Below are 24,755 nucleotides of genomic sequence, written 5' to 3'. Positions count from 1 at the left end.
AAACAAAGCCCCAAACATCCATGATTAAGAGTGCATTTTCTAGCATTAATTTACTAATTCCACACTAAATTTAAGCACATTGATTTTAGGAAATGATTTTTTACCATGTGGGTTAGATTTGTTTTAAATTGGAACTCTTAATTGGAAGTGTCAAGTTGAGGGCACTGCCCTGAGAGTCAGAATATTTGGATGATTGATTGACAAGGAGAAATGTAGTTTCATTTATTACCAGTATAACATAAGTTTTCATGCTGCTTATCCCTGTTGGGTACTTCTAACTTATTTTTTTTCCCAAGGGGCTTTAACTGCCAATTGTTCACAGCTTTCATGTTAATTATGTTGCCCAGTAACAGCTGGTCAGATAAGAAGGGACCCTTTCTGAAGAGAAACCTGCAAGTTCTAGAATAGAGCTGTTAGCTTCCTCTCTTTGGCTTCTTGTCCTATTTCCCAAGTTACCTAGTCACCCCATGAGGCCGAGATCATATCTTGATTACTGATAAGACATGTGGGAGTTTATTTAAAATGCAATTTATTTTGCAAACTTAAATACCAGTGCTACATTGTGGTAAACTTTATTCTTCAAACTCCAGAAAAGTCAGGTGTAAAATCTCCCTTACTTCAGGGGGATAAATAAAACGGATCCCGTGAGAAACTGGTTTTGGCAAGCTTTTCACTTTACATAAGGACAGAAGCACTAAAGATACATTACCTTTGTTATATTTTTCATGAATATGGCACTGTTACATATTTACACTGACCTGTCCTTTTTTCTTTTTTCAAAAAGAAAACATCTATTGCATTTTAAATTCTTTTAATGTCATTTCCCTTGTTCCCTTTGATTTTTAGCAATGTCATCTTTCAAAATATTCTACTTCCTCTACTTGCCTCCCACCTCCCCCCAATAAATACACACAAAAAACATTGCTTTTTATGTGAACTTGCCATCTTAGTTTGATTTAATTACAGTATGGCACTTTGACAAATGCCCTTGTGGCTTATCCACAAATTTATTAGATGTATTAAAACAAAAATCCAATCCTCATGGTTTACTTTGTTGTCATATTGCTTGGGGCAAGAGTTTTCATTTATTGGTTGAATTATTTAACTTGATGTGGCTTCACCTCTAGCCTGTGTGCAGTATCTTTTGCAAATAAATCCCTTTTCTAAGTTTGAGATAGATTTTTCTTTCTACCTTTTTTTGCTTATATTATGTGCTTATTATTGTTATAATTCATCTAGCTGTATTTATGCAGTCTTTAAAAAATGAACTCTTTACCATTGCTTTTACTAAAGTCATTTTGAAATTAATCTTAGTGGGTTTCCTAAAGATAGTTAATCAATTAAGGCATTTTGATTATAAATCAGTTGTAATCTATAAGAAGTTTATATTGTTAATCTGAAATTCATATTATCTTCCCAGGATAACAGGTCTTAACTTAATAAGCTATTAAATGTTGATTCTTGGTAATTCATATAACCCATTGGGCAGGTACACTATCACTTTAAAGTTGGCATATTTGCCCTTTTTATTAGTTTTATATTTTCTCTGCCCCATTAAGTTTGGGCTAGTAGCTGGAAGAGTTGGTAACTTGCTATTCCAGTGGAAAAAACCTTTCTCTTATAGCATCTGATACAAACTAAAGTTCGGGATTTTTATGTTAGAAGAAATGATGTTCCTAATTTTGAAAACTGTAAATCTGAATTCATTCCAGTGACTGGAATTATGGAACAAAGATGACCTTGGATTCTTGGAGGCTATGTCCATGGGGTTAAACTCTCTAGCCCATCCAGCCAGTTTGTTTAGGATCACAGTAAAATTGAAGTTTGTCAGAAGAATAACTTATCTTACCCTCAGGCTGGACTCCCCAGTGATTGGAGAGAGTTTATGGAGAGTTAGAGAAACTAGGATTGTCACCTGTGGATTATGAAGTCATCAGACTCTTTTGAAATGTTGAAGCAATCTAGAAAGCTGCTTTTTGGATTGTGAAGTCTCATATTTAGGTCTTGTTTCTTGTCCCCACCACAGATGCACCAGCAGGGAATTCTGAAGACTGATGACCTCATAACAAGGTTTTTTCGCCTGTGCACTGAAATGTGTGTTGAAATCAGCTACCGGGCCCAGGCTGAGCAGCAGCACAATCCTGCTGCCAACCCCACAATGATCCGGGCCAAGTGTTACCACAACCTGGATGCCTTTGTGCGTCTCATTGCATTGCTGGTCAAGCACTCAGGGGAGGCCACGAACACAGTCACCAAGATCAACCTCTTAAACAAGGTGGTCTGTCCTTCATGGCCTATCAACCCACATGTACTCTTTTTTTTCCTTTTTTGTGCTTTTCCTATTACTTTTTTAAATTTGTTTTCCAATTATAGACAGTAGTTGTTTCTACTTAACATTTTTTGTGAGGATTTGAATTTTACAATCCCCCCACCCAACGCTAGGCAGTCTGTAATCTTTACATTGTTTCCATGCTATACGTTGGTCAAAATTTAATGTGTTGAGAGAAAAAAATCATATCCTTGAGGAAAAAAATGAAACATTAGGGATAACAAAATTAAGTTGTACATAAGATAACTTTTATTTTTTTAACGTTGAAGGTAGTAGTCTTTGGTCTTTGTTTAAACTCCACAGTTCTTTCTCTAGATACAGGTGGTATTCTTCACCACAGATACCCTAAAATTGTCCCTGATTGTGGCACTGATGGAATGAGCAAGTCCATCAAGATTGATCATCACCCACATGTTGCTGTTAGGGTGTACAGTGTTCCGATTTTGCTCATCTCACTCCGCTTCAGTTCGTACAAGTCTTTCCAGGCTTCTCTGAATTCCCATCCCTCCTGGTTTCTAATAGAACAGTAGTATTCCATTACGTACATATGCTACAATTTGTTCAGCCTTTCTACAATTGATTCACTCCACTTTGCAATTCTTTGCTACTACAGACAGGGCTGCTATGAACATTTTTGTTCAAGTGATTTTTTTACAAAACCATTTTCATCATTGCTTCAGGGTATAGACCCGGTAGTGGCACTGCTGGATCAAAGGGTATGCACATTTTTTTTTTTCTTTTTGCCCTTTGGGCATAATTCCAAACTGCTTTCCAGAAAGATTGGATGAGTTCACTGCTCCATCAGCAATGTATTATTAGTGTCCCAGATTTCCCACATCTCTTCCAACTTTGATTATTGCTTTTTATATTGGTCAGTCTGAGAGGTATGAGGTGGTACCTCAGATGCTTTAATTAAGTGTCTGAGGCTGGATTTGAACTCAGGTACTCCTGCCTCCAGGAGCTGGTGCTCTATCTATTGCACCACTTAGCTGCACCCCGCAGGTACTCTTGATGTTCTTTACCCCTGACTAGTTAATGAGGAAAGGTTCCATCATTTACTAGCTCTGATAATTTCATTCATTTTTTTTTCCAGTAATAGTTGAGCAAATAAATATTCCTTAAAAATCCGGTATTTAGAATGGGGAAATTGATGTCTGAAAGTTCTAATTTCAGATTTTGCTTTTAGATAGAAAATTATTAGACTCAATATGTATCAGACTTTTGATTTCCTGTTTACAAAGGCCAGTTTTAGGAATCCTTACTGGTTATGTAATGAATAAATATAGTTTCATTAGCTCATACAGTATTGAGTGTGTTTAGATAGATAGGAATCTTTGTCTTTGTAGTAGAATTAATCCTGTTGCATTTAATTTCATGGGTTGTTACTAGTATATATAACCCAGGAAGTCAAGTGTCAGTGAACCAATGTTGTGGAATTGGGTATGGGGGTGAGGGGGTTGGGGAAGAGAGAATATCTATAGAAGAATTTAGGCAAAATCATTTTGTTTAATAGGTAGTCAGTATTGTTGAGGAATATATAGCAGACTTTTTTTTTCTGTGGAGTGTGAGTGGGACAAGAATTTAGGTTTTAAAAAATTGTAAGTAAAAAGTATATTTGGGAAACTTTCTATGATAATGTACTGACATGGTTTATTATCTTTAGGTTCTGGGTATAGTAGTGGGCGTCCTCCTACAGGATCATGATGTTCGACAAAATGAGTTTCAACAACTTCCCTATCACCGAATTTTCATCATGTTGCTCTTAGAACTAAATGCTCCAGAACATGTGTTGGAAACCATTAATTTCCAAACACTTACAGCTTTCTGGTAGGTGCTTGATCATACAGTAGATCCTTTTGGTTATGGCACTACTTTAGTACAATTTTTGGTAGTAGTTATTTTGGCGGTTTGTCAGAGGTGAAGCGATTTTTTCCTTGTTGACTGATCTCCTGAAATTACCTTTTTGGGGTACCACTGCAGTATGTATTTTGAACTTTTTGTGACCTGTGCTTATAATCAAGGAGTATTAATTATTTTTTTTTTTCCCCTTTTAGCAATACATTCCACATCTTGAGGCCTACTAAAGCCCCAGGCTTTGTCTATGCCTGGCTGGAACTGATCTCCCATCGGATATTTATTGCAAGAATGTTGGCACACACACCACAACAGAAGGTGTGGCTGTAGTCTGTCTCCTATAGATAAAGATAGTAATTAGTCATGTGGGGGCTTAGGGCCATAGTACAGTTGGCAGACTTTTCTTTGGAGGGTGGGGTGTAGGTAGTAGTATAGCTGTTAAGTGGTTTTCATTCATTCACTTAAAGTTAATGTGTTTTATGTAGGAGTAATATTTGTTTTTCATAGATGAGGAAATTGAGGTTTAACCTATACTTCCATAGCAATTAACAGATTTTGGAGCACACTGTCCTAAATTGTTTTTGAACAAAAGACTTTGTACTTCCTATTCAGCAAGACCTTTTTGGTAGATTTAAAGTAGTTTGGTAATTCAGATTCTGCTTTCAGAAAACTGCTAGTTGAGGAAACACAAAAACAGCTAAGTAAAACTAATAAGTAGAATGGGACTGAGTACTAAATCATCATTCATAAGATAGAAAAATTCATAGAAATTTGATTTTATGAGGAAGGATGAGGTTTTATCCTGGCTCGAGAGCTTTTTAGAATTAGAGTGGACTTTAGAGATCCATTGCCATTTTATGTTTGAGGAACCTGAGGCCTAGAGGAAAATGACTTCTCAAAGGCCACCTAGGTTAATAAGAAACAGTGAGGTCATTTATATATTGAGGGACTCCAAACTGAATGCTCTTTGGCTGGGACTTTCATATGACAGCAGAAATTTCCTCCAGAATATAGAAGTAGGCAGAGCTTCAAGAAACTCTTTGTATCTACCTTTGTTCTGTAGCATTTGTCACTATCTTTGTTTTGTTGTATTTAAGAATTTCAAAATTCATGAAAGTGAGGCCAAATATTGCACAGGAATCATTTTAGGAAGAAACATGAACAAAATTTTATTGAAATGGACTCTGCATGTCCATTATGTAAAAGGTAGTGTGACTTGAGTAAAGGAGTAGTGGGAGTCAAGAATTGGCAGTGACCAGGGGCAGGACAAGTTGGAGTCTGGAGCTGGTGGTGTCTGTTGAGAGAGAGTTTTACAGTGCTTTACAATGATCCAGGCCTGAATTAGGACTGGTTGTCTGGGTGAAACAGGAGCCTAAAGCTATGTTGTATAGTGTGAGGAAGAAGTCAGATTTAACTCTGGTTTATGAGACTTGTGTGACTGGGATAAGATTGATAGCATTGAAGGTTTTAGTATGTTTTATTTCTGCTTATAAGACAGCCAAGTGGAAGGAAATGCCTAATTAGATTGACATAGAATGTTAAGAGGCTGGTTGAGTTATTTGGGCTAAAAAGATTAGACTTGAGTAAGGTGAGTGAATGTGACAAAAGTTGTGACTGAATTAATCTTTTGAGGAAGGGAATTGAGGTCCATGGTTGAACCTTGAATGTCAATGGTAAGGTAACTGAGTTAGGCACTAATAATTAGTAGTAACTGAACTATCAATTTGCTCTTCTTATATTAATGCTAACTGCAAGCGCTGGAGATCATTAAATTTGATCTTGAAGGGCATTGACTTGGTCATTGCTTTGCTTGGGAATATCAACCTAGAAGTTGTGATGTTGAGAAGAGTAAGGCAATAAATGCAACTGAAAGTAAGAAGTAAGTCATTTCCTTTAACTGTAAACAGAAAAGAATAGATTATTAGCATAGTGTGGTAGATAATTGGCTCAAGTCAGGTTTCTTCATTTGTTTTGTTTTAAATGACTTCTGCACATGTAAAATAAAGGCAATAGTCCCATAATGAAATGGTGAGGGAGAGTGAAGTTTGCTGGGTCCTGGAAGTTGAGGAAAATAAAATGATATAAACAGTCTATATTGAGAGGTTAGAAGAGAGGGTGAGATTATTTGCCCAGTATTAAGAGAAAATGGAACTGAGATTGAAAAGTTGGTTAAGATAGTCTAAGTTTTGTTCTTTCGAAGTATTTTCACTCATTCTTAAAGGTCAGTCCCATTGCTTGACCGTGACTTTTAAATTATATGCTAGATTTTTTTTTTAAAAGAACCTGAATTCTTCTTGGAATTACCTTTTTATTTCTTTTTTTATTTTATTTTTTTTTTAGTTTTTTTTTTTAGTTTTTGCAAGGCAATGGGGTAAAGTGGCTTGCCCAAGGCCACACAGCTAGGTAATTATTAAGTGTCTGAGACCCGATCTGAACTTGGGTCCTCCTGACTCCAGGGCCAGTGCTCTATCGCTCCACTGCGCCACCTAGCTGCCCTGTTTCAGGTAGATTTTAACAAACAAATTAAATAATGATGTCTGGGTTAGCCTGTGAGTGACTTTATTATGTTAATGAAGCTGTTTTGACTTTACTTAGTTTATCACTCTTTTCTTTTTTTTCTCTCCTAGGGCTGGCCCATGTATGCACAGCTATTGATTGATTTATTCAAGTATTTAGCTCCTTTCCTTAGAAACGTGGAACTCAGCAAACCTATGCAAATCCTCTATAAGGTAATCTATTTTGATTTGTCAAATACTTTGAAATCCTCTAAAGACTCAGTTTAACCAGCAGAAGTAGAGCATTGTCAAAATGAAAGTGAAAGGGCAACATCTTTCTAAGATACTGGTTTGACCATGTTATTAGTTTGGTAACAAGCAACAACCTGCCTAAGTTATGATTCATCTGATTCTGAATACAAGCTCCTCCTTACTTCTGAATCCAGCTTGGAATAGGAATAATTGCTTCGCGTGTATATGTGTGTATATCTCCTGTGCATGCTTGGTGCTGAAGTAGCTGAACTTTTCCATTTTTTCTCTCCTAACACCTTTTCTAAATATACAGGGTACTTTAAGAGTGCTGCTGGTTCTCTTGCATGATTTCCCAGAGTTTCTTTGTGACTACCACTATGGTTTCTGTGATGTAATCCCGCCCAATTGCATCCAGTTACGGAATCTGATCCTGAGTGCCTTTCCACGAAACATGAGGCTCCCAGACCCATTCACTCCCAACCTGAAGGTAAAAAGCTTTGTGGAGGTGGTAGCTCACAAGTGGTAGGGAGGTGTGATGGCGTTTAACTTCTGCCATATTGGAGCCAGGTGCTCAATAAATGAAGGGGAGAAATGGTGGATTACAATTCAGTAAGACCCTCCCACTCTTGAGGGGTTGTGTGAGGGTGGAGGCTTTAAAAAGAAGGCTCTTTGTGCAGTCACTGCAGTTTAGTTGATGAAATGGGTATAGTTTAGAACTGCTTTGCTTTTTCTTTGTAGTTAAGATGTCAGTGTTTGGTCTTTTTGCCTTTTTCTTCAATAGGTGGACATGTTGAGTGAAATCAACATTGCTCCTCGGATCCTCACAAACTTCACAGGAGTGATGCCTCCTCAGTTCAAAAAGGATTTGGATTCCTATCTTAAAACTCGATCGCCAGTCACTTTCCTGTCTGATTTGCGCAGTAACCTACAGGTTAAATGATAAACTTTTTAGTGTATTCAATTCAATCCTCAGTATTATACATGAAGTAATTGGTGCTTTTTAGCTTTCTTCATTCCTCTGTTGCTTAGAAACTTGCTTTAAAATCAATACATTCATTGAATCATCAAATCTTGAGGCCACCTAATTCCAGTCAAATTGGTACCCAGTGCCCCTCTATAATAAGTGTTCATCCTAATTTTGCACTTAATTAGAAGGGAGGAATCCCCATGGTCCTCAACACAGTTCATTCCTATTTTGGCCTTGATTAATTTAGACTGATCAGATTTATTTTCATTATTGGTCTGATGAAATTTACATGGGCATAATGCCTAATTATTTGTATCAGTGGGATAGTGGAGGAGGCACTGTGGAGACACCCTTTTACCCACCTCTGGGCTCCGTTCACTTGGAGGCAGACATGGTGCGGCTCTTACTTGGATGGGGTGTACCTGCCTTCCAGGACACTCTGGTTTTCTTAATAGAATTCTTTGCCATTTGTATCCCATTTCCTCATGGAGCCCTTCCTCTGGGTTCTCTTGTATTGCTCTTTGGTGTGCGCCCCCCCCCCCCCCCCCCTTTGAATGTTAACATCAAATTAATTCTATTGTTGATCTTGGAGAAGGAAGGATAGTTAAGAGTTAGAGCTTTGATCAGATGACCCCTGCCTCAAAAATAAAGAGAAGGTTGGATATGCCTTAATGAGAATCCTTTTATTGAAGATTTAACTTGGGGCTTTGCTCACTAGGTTTCAAATGAGCCTGGCAATCGCTACAACATTCAGCTGATCAACGCACTGGTGCTCTATGTTGGTACTCAGGCCATTGCCCACATCCATAACAAAGGCAGTACGCCGTCCATGAGCACCATCACTCACTCGGCGCACATGGACATCTTCCAGAACTTGGCTGTGGATCTTGACACAGAAGGTGAGTAGGTGGTGGGTGAGGGGTGAGAAGGGTCAGTCACCTTCTAGTCACTGATGACCTTAGTCAGCATGGAAATGAGGAGGAAACAGAACTCTGTTGGAAATGGAGCATTGTGGGTTGTAGAAGATGCAAGAAAGGAGGTAGAAAAGAAACTTGAGCTTAGTGCTTGTGAATCATAACAGGTCTTTAGCACCTTCACATCTCAATCACTTAGCAAGTTTGAGAGAGTTCCTCACAACATTCTCTGACTGGAATCTGCACCGCTGGGAAATTATGTGACCTATGGTCACATAACTAGTAAATGGTGGACAGGCTTCTGCCCATCCAGGGCCTTTTTTTTTTTTTTAAGTTTTGCAAGGCAAATGGAGTTAAGTGGCTTGCCCAAGGCCACACAGCTAGGTAATGATTAAGAGTCTGAGACCAGATTTAAACCCAGGCACTCCTGACTCCAGGGCCGGTGCTTTATCCACTGGGTGACCTAGCCACCCCCAGGGCCTTTTTTTCATTTCCTGTCTTGAGTTCCCCTGTGGATTTCAATTTTAGCTGCTTTTGTTGAAAGTTTTCTATAATGAGAATTTAGAAAACCAAGCACTGGGCCTGCATCCCATCCTTAGTCCTTCAGCTTGCACACAGAACCTTTAAGTCTTGTCTTTTTCCCCCAGGTCGGTACCTCTTCTTGAATGCAATTGCCAATCAGCTGCGGTATCCAAACAGCCACACTCACTACTTCAGTTGTACCATGCTCTATCTTTTTGCAGAGGCCAACACTGAAGCTATCCAGGAACAGATCACCAGGTGAAACTCATGCAATCCTATAGATTGGGGTTTTTTACTTGGGGTCTATCAATATCCATGGAGAAATTTGAAGGAATCAGTAAACTCGAATGGGAGAAAAATTACATCTTTTATTTTCAGTAACCATTTAACTGTAGCCTTTTTTTTCAGTTCTTTAAAATTCTTTTATTTTGAAAGATCTGTAGACTTTACCAGACTGCTAGAAAATTCTCTAACACAAGGTTCAGAATCTTTATTCCAGACCTTCAGCCTTCCCCCCGCAACCTTGGTTCCACTGCTGAGTGAAAATATAAATTCAATCTTAAATGACCCAAGTTGTAGAAATGAGTTGAATAGAATCTATGTGATCTCTTTTAGTTCAGTAACATCCCCCCATCTTCTGTTACAGGGTTCTCTTGGAACGGTTGATTGTAAATAGGCCACATCCTTGGGGTCTCCTCATTACCTTCATTGAGCTGATTAAAAATCCAGCATTTAAGTTCTGGAACCATGAGTTTGTTCACTGTGCCCCAGAAATTGAAAAGTGAGTTGCATATGTTATATGATTTTTAAACTCAAAGGGGAGAACTTTGGAATTGGTGCAGAACAGTGTGTATTCTCTGGGTTGGGGGTTGTCAAGAAGAAAAGGATATACTTGGCTTAGAGCCAGGAAGTGAGATGGAAATAAAACAGGATTGAAATTTCTGTTAACACCACTTGCTTTCACATTGGGGCAGAAGTTTGCCACCCTGGACTTTAACCAGGCTCCTGACTCCTCCTGTCTTATTGCCCTTCCTTCAGGTTGTTCCAGTCAGTTGCGCAGTGCTGCATGGGACAGAAGCAGGCTCAGCAAGTGATGGAAGGGACTGGGGCCAGCTAAGCCAGTCCGCCTCTGGCAGTGTTAGTGGGACAGCCTGGAAGCCCCATGCTCCCAAGTTTCACCAACTGACCGAAGAATCCTTGGGCTCTTCCTGACCTTTCCAGCCCCCTTGGCTCTTGGGTTTCCACCCTTGCCTTGGGGAGAGTCTCCCATCTTTGTGGGCACGTTCCAAAGTTTAAACACTTTTTTTTTTTTGACTTTGGCCAAAATTTAGAAGATGCTGTGAATATCATTTTGAACTAGTGTAAATACATGGAACCGAAACCTTTGTGTGGACTTTTTGGGTTTGTGCAAATTGTGTTAAAGGCAGGTGGATAAACTGGCGCCTGTTCAGCTTGTAATAAAGGGGCAGCTGCTGATGCCAAGCACTTGTCTAGGGCAGATCTCCTTGTCCTGACATTCCCGGACTCCCAAAGAATATTGAAAAGCCAGTTGAATATTATGTAACTTATTTTTTCTTCATGTGGACAGGGGACCTTTAAAATCACTAAGTTGTTAAAAAAATGTGGATGTGTTGGAATATGGGGTGCTATGGAATGGGGGGAGGGTTAGGGTTTGGGATTAAGGTCTAGTTCCTCCCCCCTTTTAATTTCTCTTCCCACCCTTTTCTACCTATAGCTGACAGCAGGGAACACAACAGTTGGAATAGCTTCTCAGTTCTTCTGGAGAAGATACACTTTGGATCCTATGGGACAGGGTCAGCTCTTTATCAAGAGAAACTAGACCAGGTCTATAGCATTTCCCTCCTCTTTCCCAACACTATAAATTGTGGGGGAGGGGAAGGGAAATAAATCTATGAACTGCAACCCCCCCCTTCCACCCCCCACCGGCCACACAGTCTAAGTTTGTAAAAAGAACAAAGGACCAATACAGCCCATTTTTGTAAGGATTTTGAATGTTTTGTAAATGTATTGGTCCATGTGTTGTATTTTGTAGCCTTTATAGTTCCTGGGCTTTAGTTCTCCCACTTCTTGTATGTATATGCATACTGTAGTTATACATTAAAAGTCATGACATGCACTCTAGTCCACTGTGGCTTTCTCAGTAGTGGTCAGTGCTTGCAGCAAGGATTAAAAACCACAGTCCCTGCCCTGAGCAGCCACAAGGCACAGGACAGATTCAGATTAAGAATGTGGATTTCAGATATTTTAAGACTAATAACCTCAAATGAGCAATTTTTTCAAGTTCATTTCTTCCTGTATAGAGGTAATGAACAGCCTCCATGAAAGGGTGTCATGGTGAGAACACTTGTAACAACTTTTCCTTTGGCTAGGTTTCATTTGGCCTGCTTGGCTTCATTTAGAAGGCAGGTAGTACCAATGCCCATTGGGAGGGATTTAGCATCAATCTGGCACCTGCACATCTTTGCTCTTTAAGAGCCTTAGGGACAGATGAATTTATTGCAGGACACTGGAATCCATTGGGGGAAAGGTCTTATGTCTAGATGCTACCATCTAAATATCTACCCTTATAAATAGTTGAAAGCCCAAGTAGGGCAAATCATGCTATTAAAAAAAAAAAAAGCATTGCCATATTTCATTACTTGATTGGGAGATAAAGTTGGAAGTGATCTAGAGATGACATCAGGCTTGACTCCCTTGTTTCTGTTGGCAGGGGGTTGGACCAGATGGTCCCCAAGGCATGCTGGCACTGGGGCTAAGACCCTCCATTGGTCTGTTTCTCTTTGTGGAGGTGGAGCCAATATACCAATATACTCCCTGCAGGGGGTGGGGGGGCAGCTCTTAATTCCCAGCAGTCCTCTTGACTGGGCACCTTTTTGCATGCCCACTCTGTCAAGGTAGGTTATGACCCTATCCCCAGATGATTCCATTTTCTCGTTGCCCCAAGTAAGATTGAATTTACCACCTAAACTAAGGAATTTTATGTAGCATGAATAGAAACCCCACAGAAAATCCCAGTAGGAAAAGTCTAAACTTGGGGAACTGGACCCAGTAGACCCAATTCATCTGCTTCCCTGGTTTGAGGCAGGGAGGGGAGGTTAGGAGCTGGTCAGTTCCAACAACTGGTGTAAGATCCTCTTCTGTCCATAGCGCACCTGCAGGGCCTGCTCTTCCCTCCAGCTTAGTTTGATCCCAGCCTCCTTGAGGCCAAGTAAGTCTTGGTCACTCTTGAAGTCTGTGGCATAAGCCTGCAGGGTCAGCAGAACACTATCTCGGAGGAGTGTCTTCCAGGAAGCTTCAAGTTTCGGGATGGTCTTCTTTGTCAGGGTTAAGCTGTCCTCCTCACCATCATCTTCTTCCCAGCCATGTTGTTCCTTAAGTTCCCTGAATTCCTTAGCTGGCATGCAAAGCACCTGGGGTGGGAATGCAGAAAGTTAATCTGGATTCCTTCCAATTTGGTTTTCAGATTCCTAAAATGACCAGAAAGCAAATCTCATTCTAAACTGCCTCAGCCCCTTGGTTAGCAAGCTAGACCAGTTTGGCTTTCACCTTGAGGGTAGCAGACAGCTCCTCCTCAGTTAGCACCTCTTCTCTGCCTATCACAAAGGCACCCTCCTCTCCTACCATCTCCAGCTGGCACAAGAAGTCCCATCGCTCACACAGTTGGTGTCTCTCTGCCTCAGTTGTGGCTCCTATGGAGAGAACAAGCAGAGAAAGCACTTTGTAAGATGACTTTGTTCCCCTCACATCGGTGTTTAGGATGTGAGACAAGCCCCCTTTTACACATTGAGAAACAGACTGTTAAACCAAGAAAGAGCACCCAACCCTGTAGGGCTGCTGCCCGCAGTGTCGCCATCTGAATGTCGGCTGTGTCGTCCGTGTTCCCGGGATATGGTTCAGCAAAGCCGTACATGTGGACCAACTGCCAGTTAGCCAACTGACCATAGGTGTTAAAGATCTCTTGACCTTTGGGGATTGGCTGGGTAGCTACCATTCTCAAATATTCCTGCAGAAGAAGCAGAGAGCTGAGGGGCTGGTCCATCTATACCTGTTAGACCACCTCCCTCTCTGTGAACCAAATCAGATGATAGCCCCACTGATGTTAATCTAGAGGAAAATCAAGATTTGATAGCAAGAAGCAATAACGGGTAAGGGTAGAAATGGGAATTGGGACCTTCTGGTTTTGGATAAACCATTTCCCATCTGTAGAATGTGAGGAGGTACATCAGAGCAATGCAGTCACTGTGACCTAGCAGCAGGAGACCAGGCTTTCCCTGTAAGCTCACATTTTGCTTTGTGCCCACTGTGCCAAACCCTTTACTAACAGGCATCTGAATGTGGGTCTGGCTGGCTCCAGGGGGCACCCCAGCACTCAAAGTTTTGGCAAGAAGTAGCAATGGGACTGAGCCTCAGCATCACAGGATCCTGGTCTCACTGTTGGCATTTCCCTGGAAGCCTAAGACAACAGGATTCTACAGCCAGAACTGGAAGGAACAGGAGGCCTGGGAACGTTGTGATGTGTCCAAGGCTGCCTTTCCTGACCTCTGAAATCCCAGACAAGCCAGTGGGTGTGATGCTACACTTCAGCACCATTTTGTTCATTGCCCCAGAGGTGTCGATGCCTCCAATAAAATGGGCTGCCCTATTCCTTGGATTTCTGCTTCACAGAAATTCAGCCTGTGGGCTGCTAACATATTAGTATGCAAGTATGAGTTAAATATGCCAATACCATGCAACTAATTCACTGATGTATTTAGAGGGCAAAATTAAGTGTGCATAAACAAGAATCAGCCCCGGTGGCCTATCCAGTCTAACATGTACCCACTCACTGAAGAGTATTCCAGATTGGCATTGTGGTTGGCCACATGGTTCAGTATATCAGCAGCTGGTACCATCATAGGGGGATTGGGCTCCTTGTCATCATCATCATCCTCTTCAAGGGGCTCCTGAAAACTACCACAAAAAGGAAAGAGCAGAGAAAGTTGCCACAAAGGAAGGTGAGGTTCAAGTCTACTCCAAATGTCTCATGGGCTAGGGCTCCCATCACCTCCCGCTGGATCCACACTTCTGGGGCAGAAGACATCCCAGATCTTATCCTTATGAAGACCAGCTGGCCCTGGTCAACTTCTTGGCTTTTAGCAGACCAGGACGTTGTAGGCTTTTTATGACGGACCTTTGGGTAGTCAGTCTGGTCCAGTCTATCGCTCCCTTCTCAAATCTATAAGATGAGCAAGGGCTTCCATCTAGCCCCGAGACTCCAGGCCGTGCCCCCAGAGGTGAGCCCCCAGAGGTGAGCCCCCAGAGGTGAGCCCCCAGAGGTGAGCCCCCAGGCGCTGATCACCTGTAGGCCATGACCATGGCCACGAGCTGGCGGTAGAGCTCCGGGGACCGGGCCCGCGGGGGGAAGACGTCGGGGTGGGCCTCCAGGAAGGGCAGGACCACGGTCCGGTGTTCGCGGCCGATGTTGGCCAGGTCCCTGTCCACGGCTTCGGGCACGCCGGTCCCCTGCAGGAGCCGTTTCCGTTCTTCTTCAGACCTGCGGGGAGAAGGGGTCGCGGTCACGGGCCCTCGGGCCAAGGCCCCCACGGCCGGAGACCCCCGAGACAAGCCCCCTTTACCCGCCCAGAAACAGATGCGGAGGTGCAGGCGCCTTGGCAGGAGGCCTAGGGCCGGAGGTCCCGGGTTCAAATTCCGCTTCTGCCCTTAGTGCTTGTGTGTGCTCGGGAACACGGCGGCGCCTCCAAGCTTCGGCTCCTGGGTGTTGGAGGGCGCGCGCTTCCGCCCCGTGCCCGCCCGGCCGCAGTGCCAGCCCCCGGCCAGGGCCGAGGTGCCCCCGGCCCCCCCCCCCCCCCCCCCCCCCCGCCTCTGCTCAGGGAACACCACGACGGGGGGAGGGGGCGGGGGCAGGGGGCCGCGCTCACCAGAACATGGGGTGCTGCAGGCGGCCCAGGTCCGGCCAGAGGGCGAAGTAGGGGCGCCAGGGGGAGTCGTCGGCCAGGTACTCGTGCAGCAGCGCCAGCAGCAGCGGCACCCAGCCCGAGGGGCTCTGCAGGGCCGCGCGCTCTGCGGGAGGGGCGGGGCGGCCCGGGTCAGCCCCGCCCCGGAAGCCCCGCTCCGCCCCGCCCCGCCCCGGAAGCCCCGCCCCTACCTCGCTGCAGAAGGCCCCGGATGGCCGTGGTCTCGTGGGACAGCAGCGCCGCCCGGGGCACGGCGAACAGCAGCTCCCCGCGCTGCACGTCCTCCAGGGCCAGCATCCCGTAGCCCGACACCGTGCCCTCCCGGCTCACGGACACCTGAAGCCCGCGGCCCGGGCACCCCGCATCAGGAGCTCCGCCCCGGGCGCCCGGGGGGGCCCCCCCGGAGCCCGAGCCGCGTGGGCCGCCAGCCCCGCCCCCCCCACAGCCCGCCCCCCCGTGATGCCCAATGGCCGCTGGGGCCTGCGCCCCGCCCCCCGGAGCCCGCCAATGGGGGCCCGCGGCTCCGCCCGGAAGCCCCGCCCCTCGGGCTCACCTTGGGGCTCAGCTGCAGGCCGACGCGGGAGCACCAGCCGAGGAAGGCCGGGAGCGGCCCGTCCGCGCCGCCGGGGGTCCCCGCCACCTAGCAGAGGGCGCCCACGCTCAAGAGGCCCGGGGGCCCGCCGGCGCCCGCCGCCCTCCCCGCCGCCCCGCGCCCGCCGCCCCGCGCCTCACCTTGGGCCGCTTCGCCGCCGTCGCCATCGCGTTCCGGCTGCGCGTGGCCCCGCGCCCGCCGCTTCCGTCGCTTCCGCCCGCGGGGCCCGCCCCCGGCTACGGGGCCCGGAGAGGGCCAAGAGCCGCGTCGGGGCGCGCTCCGGAGGCCCGGCCTGGGCGGGGAGCCGTCCCCGGCCCCAGAGCGTCCCGGCGCGGCGGCCTTGAACTTGTCCGCGGCCGTGACCGTGGCCGTGGCCGCGCGCTGCTGGGCGGCGGGGCCCGCGGGGCGCGGCAGAAGCCCCGGCACCCCTCCCTTCTCCCCCGTCTGCTTGCTCTCAGCCTCCAGCGGTGTCACTTGTGCCTCTGTGTTCTTTCATTTGACCCTTAAAACGGGCCCGGGCGCAGCTGCAGCGCCTTCCCTCATCCTACAGATGAGGACACTGGAGCGACAGGTCCGGCCGGCGCCTGAGCATGGAGTGGCCTGGGGGCTCACCCCCCACAGCACATGGTGTCAGAAGGCTTTGCAGTGTGTGAGATGAGCAGGGCAAAAAAGGGTTTATTCTGGGCCGAGAGGGGGAGAAGGTGGGGACGAGATTTTACCCTCCCTTCTCCTGGAGGGGATGCCGTGACATCGCATGAGTTGGATTTGAGTGAGGGGAGCTGGGCCTCACCTTCTCCTCTAGAACCATCCGGGCCCGGTGGCCGGATGTGGATCCACGCAAGCCGAGGACTGCAGAACCTGGTGAGGCCAAAGGCTTAGGAGTCACAAGGCAGACGGAGAAACGGAACGGCAGTAGCTGTTTGGATTGTCAGACTTTGTTCCGGACGTGGCCAATAGCAAGATCAAGGATACACTCAGCAAAGGAGGAGAAGAGAAATTCATGAAAAATGTGTGTGTAAAAGGAGGAATTGGACAGGACCTTCAAGAAGCAGCTGGGGAAAGACCGCAGGCAGTCAGTCATTCATCTGCCATTGAGGAAGGAAGGAGATGGTCTCCAGGGTCAGGAACTAAGTTACCACCTTCTGCTTGCCAGTGATGTGATCTTTAGCAATTTCTGGTCCGTCTCATCAATTTTAACATTCCATGTTCCGTGGGACTCATGTCCACCAACTTCTGGAAAAGTGGGTGGTTTCCTGATAAGCCTGCCTAGGTGTCCCTCTTGATAGACTTCTTAAGGAGTCTAATTGAATCAATTGGTAAAATTTATTAAGTACCTACTACTACCAGGGACTGTCCCAAGTGTTCAGGTTACAAAAACACACAAATTGAAGAGGGTTCTCTGCTACCTATTATAGCAAATTATACTCAGGCTATTGGAAAGTTTTCCAGACGTAGGATCAGAAGCCAGCTCCTGAGTGTGATGGGAGTTCAATGTGTTGTAGGTTAATGCCTGTTAGTATAATTGTGTGTGTGTGTGTGTGTATGTGTTTGAGAGAGAGAGAGAGAGAATGAGAGAACGGGTTGTGTGGATCCTTGGGCATTTTTTAGAAACATGTTTAGGGATGTCGGCCAGGATGGACGTTGGGGCTAGGTGGAGGATGAGCATCCCCTGGGTCCAGACATTGAGTCAGCCTTGGCACCATCTTGAGCTTCAAGATGTTTCTGCACTAGTGTAGACTGTACAGGCTGAGTCTGTGTCACGCATGCCAGGGGACAAGCAGTTAACACTGCCTCATTGACTATCATCCTGGGAACAAGCCAAAAGATTTGGGGCACACAGGCACAACCACACACACATTCTTCTTAGTTTATTAGTTTTTCAACACAGTTAATTCTTTCTACAACAAGGGTTTGTATTCATTTTACATTTGTGGTCATCTCAAAGTCATGGCATCAATGCAAATTTTAGCATCAACCACCATAATGCACAAAAATAGGTTTTTTTTGTTTTTTTACCTTGTACAGAGAAGTGGGAAGTCCATTAAATTTTACCTCAACCAAAGAGGGTGGGAGGGAGAAGAAAGCAAACCAACAGATATAATCAGACCACCTCCAACAAAAAAGCCACACATAGAGACCCAATATATATATGTATATATAGTATGTATAGATATTTATAGATATCTCATCTTAAAGAACACACCAAAAACCCAGGAAAAATTGCAGCACTATCTACAGTAAAAAGGATTATTTCTATCAGCTTTTCAAACATTCACGTTTAATGTTCAAAGGAAGCACACGGGAGAAGAGAGTTGGGAACAAAGTGTTATACTTGTCATTTCTAGAGTGGTTATGAAGATGGCTTAACGTTATTTAAACCAGATTGTATGTAAAGTGGACCTAGATGTGTGCTCTCTCACACTCAAATCTGGACTCTAAAATTAGGCGAGAGACCAGGGATCCAAGGCCCTTGTATCGTCCCTACTGTCCCGTCTCCTCTAAGGGCTCATGGGATCTTCAAGGTGATTTCCTTAGGCTTCTAGTACAATGACCTAAAGTTGCTAGCTCCCCTTTCTGCTTGCCTCCTGTTAAGGGAGACCCCAGGGTCACCAGCTGCAAGAGCTGGTATAGAATCTACTCATGACCATCCCAAGGGATCCATCTCTCTCCTCCCCACTTGAGTTTCAACCCCCTTCTTTGATGTTCCCGTTTCTATGACACAAGCCATGGAGCTCCAGGAGTTTGGGATAAAATGTGGGGCCAGGTGGAGATGGATGTCTTCATCTATCCCTAGCCAGACATAGGATAAAAGGGTTTTGAGAAAAACTTTGGGCAAAGGGCTTTTGGTCAGCCTATCCTTCCTGATGCCTTTTTGTGAGAGGACAAACCATAGGATGACGAGAAAGTTTCTTTACCATACACTGATCCTGGCCTTCTTCCTTCCTGGACTCCATCTTCCACCCACCCCCATGAGTCTGGGTCAATGCCTTTTTCCAGATCATACTCAGCAAAGACAATGTCCCTGGGGACACCTGGGCAAGTGATGACTGTTCATGGAGAATTCTTCCCTCAAGCCTGTCTCTCTCCCTAATCATGGTATGTCCTGGGCAAAAGAATCATCTCTTCAGTTTGAATATCAGCTTGATGTTCTCTGGCATTACCACCTCTCTACAAAAGACCACATGCTCATTGCAACAAAGCCACTCCCATGGGAAGGAGCTACGTTCTACCAGCACTGAGGGGAATCAGATGTGATAATGCCATGGCACCAAAGCCTAGCCCAAAAGAAAACTAGGAGAAAGGGAAGGCAGGAAGCAGAGAAGGTTCAATCTAGTAAGAGGTAGCCTCTCGCTAAGAGGATCTGTCTAGTCTCTGCAGGTATGACTGACTCCAGCCCACTTCTCCTCCTCCAAGACCTGATGCTCTTTGGCATCCTTCCCACAGACAAGCCAGACATCTGAAGACTATCTGATTAGGGGCACCAGCTCTAATTGTTCCCAACCACCTTTTGGGAGCAGAAATGCAACTTCCAGATCCTATCCTGGGCTCCATCTGTCAACTATACAAGCCAAGAACAACTACCACGCTAGCATAGGCACCAGGTCCACAGTGGTGCCCACCAACAGCCATGCAGCCTCTAGGGATGGGGTCCTGGGGTCATCCTTTTGATGATACCTCCTATGTATAGTCTAGGGTGGAAAGAGGGTGCTGAGATGCAATTCAAACTGATGGCTGTTAATGATTGTCATATATTTCAACAAGACTTAAAAATACTTATATTTGGAAGTACACAGGAGGGAAGTAAAGGCTTCTGAGCTCTTTGCTAATGACTTTAGGTGATGGATCAACTATCTCCCAGAATGCTCTGCTTCTACGGATTTATTCCAGGCTCTTTGGATCAATGCCTTTCTCAACTAGTTCCAGATTTCCCCTTTTCTACTCAGCACCTTGGAGATCCCCTAAAACTGCCCTGAGGTGGGCTAATAGTTTAACAACCTCACTTCCTATCTGAGAAAATTGAGAGGGAACAAAGGGGCAAAGGGAAGTGACTTGCCAAGCTTTCTCCTACTTCTTACAGACGCTTTGTGGAAAATTTTTTTGATGTAGGCCCAGGATCTTAACATAGCTCAGCAGACTTGCCATGGGATGTTTCCCTGGGGTCCTGCATCCGATGGTCCAAGCAGATTTGGGAGGAAACCATTAGGTAGGAGTTGAAGATATTAAAGGTCTCCAATCTTGTGCATGACTTCCTCAGCTTGGGGAGAATATTTGTGGGCTGGGTAAAGGGGCCAAGTTTTAAGGTAGGATTGAGCTCCACCAGAAGAATAAGGCCCAGCTTCCCCCAGAGAGACCCAAATCCCTGTTGCTGAAACAAGGGGGAAGGAAGCAAAGGTCCCTGAACTGGGAGGTGATGGCTAAGAGGGTCACTAAACTCCCGAATGCTTCAAAGACTGTTGGGCTGTGGTTAAGGTGGTTCTCCTCCTTCTTGGAATAATTATCTTTTCTCTTTTTTTCCCTTTTTTTAAAAAAACAAAACAAAACAAAAGAAGTAAACCCCTCCTTCCCCCCCAAAAAACCAAGGAAATGTGTGGGCAGGTGATCAGGGGCGGCAGTTGGATGGTGGTTCGATGATGTGAGAAGCGAGAGGAATCTTCGGGGAGACAACAGGGACTTCAGCAGGACACCTCCATGGTATGGTTGATCTGCCCCAGAGCCTCGCTGCTCTCCGAGTGGGTGCAGGCCCGGGGTCGGGAGCCATCTACAGAGCTGGCGCTGGTGAGAGAGGCAGTGCGGGACCGGGCCAGCCGGGTCATGCTGGCTGATGGCACTGTAGAAAATGGAGAGGGAGAGGGAGGGAGGGAGGGGGAGAGAGAGAGAGAGAGAGAGAGAGAGAGAGAGAGAGAGAGAGAGGGAGGGAGGGAGGGAGGGAGGGAGGGAGAGAGAGAGAGAGAGAGAGAGAGAGAGAGAGAGAGAGAGAGAGAGAGAGAGAGAGAAAGAAGAAAGAGAGAGCATTAGGACTAGTAGGCAGGAGCCAGGAGCCCAGTGGGTGGGTGGACACAGGTGAGCAGTCACACAAGCAAAGCAGCCCAGCCAGTAACACCGTTCCTGCTTCATCCAGCTGTCTGAGGAGCCAGGTCCTTTTCCTGGCCCCGGGGTCCCATCGAGAACAATGTCATCGGCTCACTCACTTGAGGCTGGATACATGCGGTCATGGGGCGGGGGTCACTGCCAAGCTAATGGTAGCCAAGGGGGGCACAGTGCTTGGGCTCACTTCAGCCTTGATGTCGATGCCTTTCAAGGGTGACATCTGGGGTTGAGAAGGGTCTAGGAGGCAAATTGGGGGAGGAAGTCCAGTGTAGGGGGTCCAGGAGGGTCTAGGCATGCACTGATGAGCCCCAGTATACCAGGTTATCCTAAGAAAGTGTCTGTACAAGGAGGGGAAGTGGTGCTTTGTAGTACCCTCCCTCATCAAATGCCCCTGTTTGCAGTCTATAGGAGCAGAGACCTGATGGCCCACAGTGGAGGGAGTGGAGTGGGGAGACCTCCCCATACTTTTCAAAAGCCCAAAAGGGAGACCTTGAGATCTTGAGAATCCAAATTGCTGATGGCTAATCCATGCAAAGCTCAGAGACCTAGGGAGCATGAACAAATTCATGCCATCTTGTAACTCATTTGATCTTAGACAATTTCTGCTTAAACATCTTCTGGGCTGGACAGTGTGGACAGGGGCCAAGAGCCTCTGGACCCCACCAGTTGCAACCCTCCTGCCTTCTCTGACTGCTCCCTGGTTTTTAATTCTCCAGGCTCTAGAACAACAATTAGCCAAGAAGCAGAAGCCAGGTGACCAGGCGGAGGCTCTCCCTGGTTCCTGGCATCAGCAGTCCCTCCTCGGGGTGGGTGGGCAGCGAGCTACAAAGCAGCTAGGGATCCAAACCAGAGCCAATATGACTTTCCTGCAGTGATGCATATAGAAAGGGAACAAAGGAAATGGGGGGGGTCCATGCAGCAGGTAGGTGGGGGCAAGAACAGGTGACAAATGTGAAGGGGATACCTGCGCCTCCACTCAGCCTTCGGTCCTTCAAGTACGCAACTAAGAGAGAAGATAAGAGCAAGAGGAGGGGCGGGGGTGGGGTGGGGGGAGGATAGAAAACATGGGTTGAAGAATTGTGTCTCCCCAGGGCACGGGGAGTCAAATGTCACAGCAAAGACACAGAGACAGAAAGGAAGACACAGATGGAGAGCAGGTTGGGACGTGCAGAAAACTGCCCTTCTCCCCCAAGCCCATGGCAGCCCATGGGGGCCAGGGCCACTCAGACACAACTATCACCTGAAGAATGAGGCAGCAGGAAGAGCTCAGGCTATCGACGTCTATCCAGACAATGGGGCAGGGTACATGTCCTAGCCAGCCTCCCAAACCCTCCTTGCCCAGGCTCAATGGCGCTCCTTCATCCTCTCATTCCTTCAACAAACACTGCAAGAACCCCCTTGGCATCTGGCACATCTGGAGGGCTGGGCTTCTCCTTGCCCTGGCCTCATCTCTTGGCTTCTTTGTGACCAGTGCGACTGGTCTTGAGGCAGTCGGGTCGAGTAGATGGATGGGGAACCCAGAGACCTGAATTCTTGATCCCTTATCGGTGAGTTCCCTCTGCCCTCTGACTAGTCTCTGAGGGTGCCATGGGTGCCAAGGTCTTAGAAGAGAGCTAGCAGATTACTGGATCTGGTTTCAAGATGGGTGTGCTCCCGAGTGAAGATGTTTGAGCAAATCTCTGGGAAGGTGAGGGTGGACTGGAGCCCCTTGGAGGAGATGGGGAGTGGTGTGAATGCAGAGAGGCCCCCGCAGAAGGAACCCCTAGGGGGTGGAGGTGAGGGATTCCATGATTCTGAATTTCTGTCATAGTAAAATTGTGTGCGTGTGTGTGTGTGTGTGTGTGTGTGTGTGTGTGTTTTCTGTGAGCCAAGGGACACACTGATGATATGTGGTGGGGAGAGATGTTTGAGGGTAAAAAGCTGCATGTCACAGTGGGTGTGGTGACCAGGATCACACTTCTCTACATTGTAATGTGATAAGGGGACAGGACAGGATGAGGACAATGTAGGATCACTGCCTTCAAATCTGGACTTCTGGAAAAGCCAAACCACTGTCATGATTATTTCTCCAACAGGCACAAACCATTCCACTGCCTTTCCACTCACTTCTAGCCTTGCCCTCCTTAATAACTTTGGTCCCAGGTAACAAATCAGGTAAAGGTCAAGGATCTCTACAGTCTTTTTCCTGTTTTCTGAACAACCATTGACATCTTGGGTTTGGGGACTCACAATCCACTTAGGAATAGGACTTGGCTTCCAGGGTCTGATTCAGTCAATTTGCATTTTGTTCCCCAGAAAATGAATTCCTTAATGCCATTGGCATGGTCAAGACTATTGCATTAGAACTGCCTTTATTTCCTTCCCACCTGCTCTGGTCTCTTCCCCAGGACAGAAGGGAACAAACCTGGGACTGAACATCCTACAGAAAACAATCTCCTGGGGTCGCTAGGGTCAACCTGTGATTTCCAAGAGGTTGGGACCCAATCATTCCCAGTCCTCTACCCTGTAATCCAATGGACCAGGGTAAATGTTCCCCTCTGCTCTCTCCACCCCCAGGTCAGGGGATGCACACCTTCCTAGGGCTCTCAGCCTCTTGCTGCTATTGTCTCATGATGTACAAGTACATTCTGGGAAATTTTTTTTTTTTAGGTTTTTGTAAGGCAAATGGGGTTAAGTGGCTTGCCCAAGGCCACACAGCTAGGCAATCACCAAGTGTCTGAGACTGGATTTGAACCCAGGTACTCCTGACTCCAGGGCCGGTGCTTTATCCACTGCACCACCTAGCCGCCCTGATTTTTCTCCTAGTATTTAAAATTTTTTTATTTATATAAGACAGTGGGGTTAAGTGACTTGCTCAAGGCCACACAGCTAGGTAATTATTAAGTGTCTGAGACTGGATTTGAACCCAGGTACTCCTGACTCCAGGGCCGGTGCTCTATCCACTGCGCCACCTAGGCACCCCTTATTCTGGGAAATCTTGATGGGTTCTTTCAAGTCCAGGCTAATGGGGAAGCTGGTGAGGTTACCAAAGCCTGGCTTCCTCTCAGTGGACGGTCGGCAGGCTCACCTATACTCATCTGCCTATGGAGAGCTCTTCCCCACAGACTCTGCTAACATGGCCATGGGTGCACCCACAAGGATTCCTAGGCTCCCTGGCCCCAGCCCAGGTCCCAGTGTCACCATGGCCGGTTGAGGGGTGGGCACTTACTATAACCCATGCCTTGAAGGAAGTACTTAAAGGCTTCAGTCAGTTTCCCGGGCTGTAGGAGAGGAAGAGAGGAAGGCATCAGTCCAGAACCAGGTGTGACCCCTTCCCTGGGTCCCCAGGGTCCCTGCCCTGCCCCTTCCACCAAAGTTGGGGCAGACTCGTCACCCTAGGCTGGATCGGGAATCATACTTCTGTTTGAACTGACAACTCGTTGCCCTGGGAAGGGACCTGACCTACATTGGGGGGGGGGGGGGACCCTCATCTGTCTTCTGGAAGACTGAACTCACCTGTGTGACCTGGGGAAGTCCTCCAGAGTCGGCCATCTGCAGAGGGAAATGACAGAACCAGATAAGGGTCTCCTGCTCCAGAAAATCACCAAGGCTTGACTGTGCTTGTTTCAATAGTCAACTACTGTCTACCCCTCTATGAGAGGAAGAGCTGAATTTCATACACTTGGAAGTTTCAGAAGTCCTTTACATGCATTTATCTCGTTTGCTCCTAACCCCTTTGTGAAGTAGGTGGGACAAGGATTATAAGTCCCTCTTTTATAGGGAGAAAC

The 24,755-nt window shown here is 46.4% G+C and overlaps 3 protein-coding genes across 23 annotated transcripts in view; 1 reads left to right on the top strand and 2 right to left on the bottom strand.

Moving 5' to 3' along the window:
• Positions 1-14,004, top strand: part of CNOT1 (CCR4-NOT transcription complex subunit 1) — a 100,006-nt gene extending 86,002 nt beyond the window's left edge. For 6 of the 10 annotated variants that reach the window (XM_074199044.1, XM_074199049.1, XM_074199026.1 and 3 more), the window contains 10 exons: positions 2,027-2,275; positions 3,993-4,156; positions 4,384-4,501; positions 6,811-6,912; positions 7,244-7,417; positions 7,712-7,861; positions 8,616-8,796; positions 9,459-9,591; positions 9,980-10,114; positions 10,372-14,004. In XM_074199044.1, the coding sequence (XP_074055145.1) occupies positions 2,027-2,275; positions 3,993-4,156; positions 4,384-4,501; positions 6,811-6,912; positions 7,244-7,417; positions 7,712-7,861; positions 8,616-8,796; positions 9,459-9,591; positions 9,980-10,114; positions 10,372-10,450 (1,485 nt within the window). In that variant the 3' untranslated portion in view covers positions 10,451-14,004. The remainder of the gene's footprint in view (positions 1-2,026; positions 2,276-3,992; positions 4,157-4,383; positions 4,502-6,810; positions 6,913-7,243; positions 7,418-7,711; positions 7,862-8,615; positions 8,797-9,458; positions 9,592-9,979; positions 10,115-10,371) is intronic. The other 4 variants (XM_074199035.1, XM_074199037.1, XM_074199018.1 and 1 more) reach the window with 1 other exon arrangement.
• Positions 12,318-16,111, bottom strand: SETD6 (SET domain containing 6, protein lysine methyltransferase). Its single transcript, XM_074199054.1, has 9 exons — positions 16,041-16,111; positions 15,862-15,948; positions 15,500-15,644; positions 15,273-15,414; positions 14,693-14,887; positions 14,181-14,304; positions 13,177-13,357; positions 12,901-13,043; positions 12,318-12,764 (listed from the first exon to the last, which is right to left on the bottom strand). Exons 1-9 carry the CDS (start codon positions 16,065-16,067, stop codon positions 12,450-12,452), a joined length of 1,359 nt encoding a protein of 452 aa, XP_074055155.1. The 5' UTR covers positions 16,068-16,111; the 3' UTR covers positions 12,318-12,449.
• A 4,318-nt stretch (positions 16,112-20,429) lies between these two features.
• NDRG4 (NDRG family member 4) overlaps positions 20,430-24,755 on the bottom strand; it is a 67,990-nt gene continuing 63,664 nt past the window's right edge. For 8 of the 12 annotated variants that reach the window (XM_074199006.1, XM_074199001.1, XM_074198970.1 and 5 more), the window contains 4 exons: positions 24,484-24,519; positions 24,197-24,248; positions 21,953-21,991; positions 20,430-20,728 (listed from right to left, as the gene is read on the bottom strand). In XM_074199006.1, the coding sequence (XP_074055107.1) occupies positions 20,574-20,728; positions 21,953-21,991; positions 24,197-24,248; positions 24,484-24,519 (282 nt within the window). In that variant the 3' untranslated portion in view covers positions 20,430-20,573. The remainder of the gene's footprint in view (positions 20,729-21,952; positions 21,992-24,196; positions 24,249-24,483; positions 24,520-24,755) is intronic. The other 4 variants (XM_074198971.1, XM_074198983.1, XM_074198995.1 and 1 more) reach the window with 1 other exon arrangement.

This window comes from Macrotis lagotis, chromosome 1 (genome assembly GCF_037893015.1).
Source record: "Macrotis lagotis isolate mMagLag1 chromosome 1, bilby.v1.9.chrom.fasta, whole genome shotgun sequence".
In the NCBI taxonomy this organism is placed as follows: domain Eukaryota; kingdom Metazoa; phylum Chordata; class Mammalia; order Peramelemorphia; family Peramelidae; genus Macrotis; species Macrotis lagotis.
This window is presented reverse-complemented; position numbering and strand designations above follow the sequence as displayed.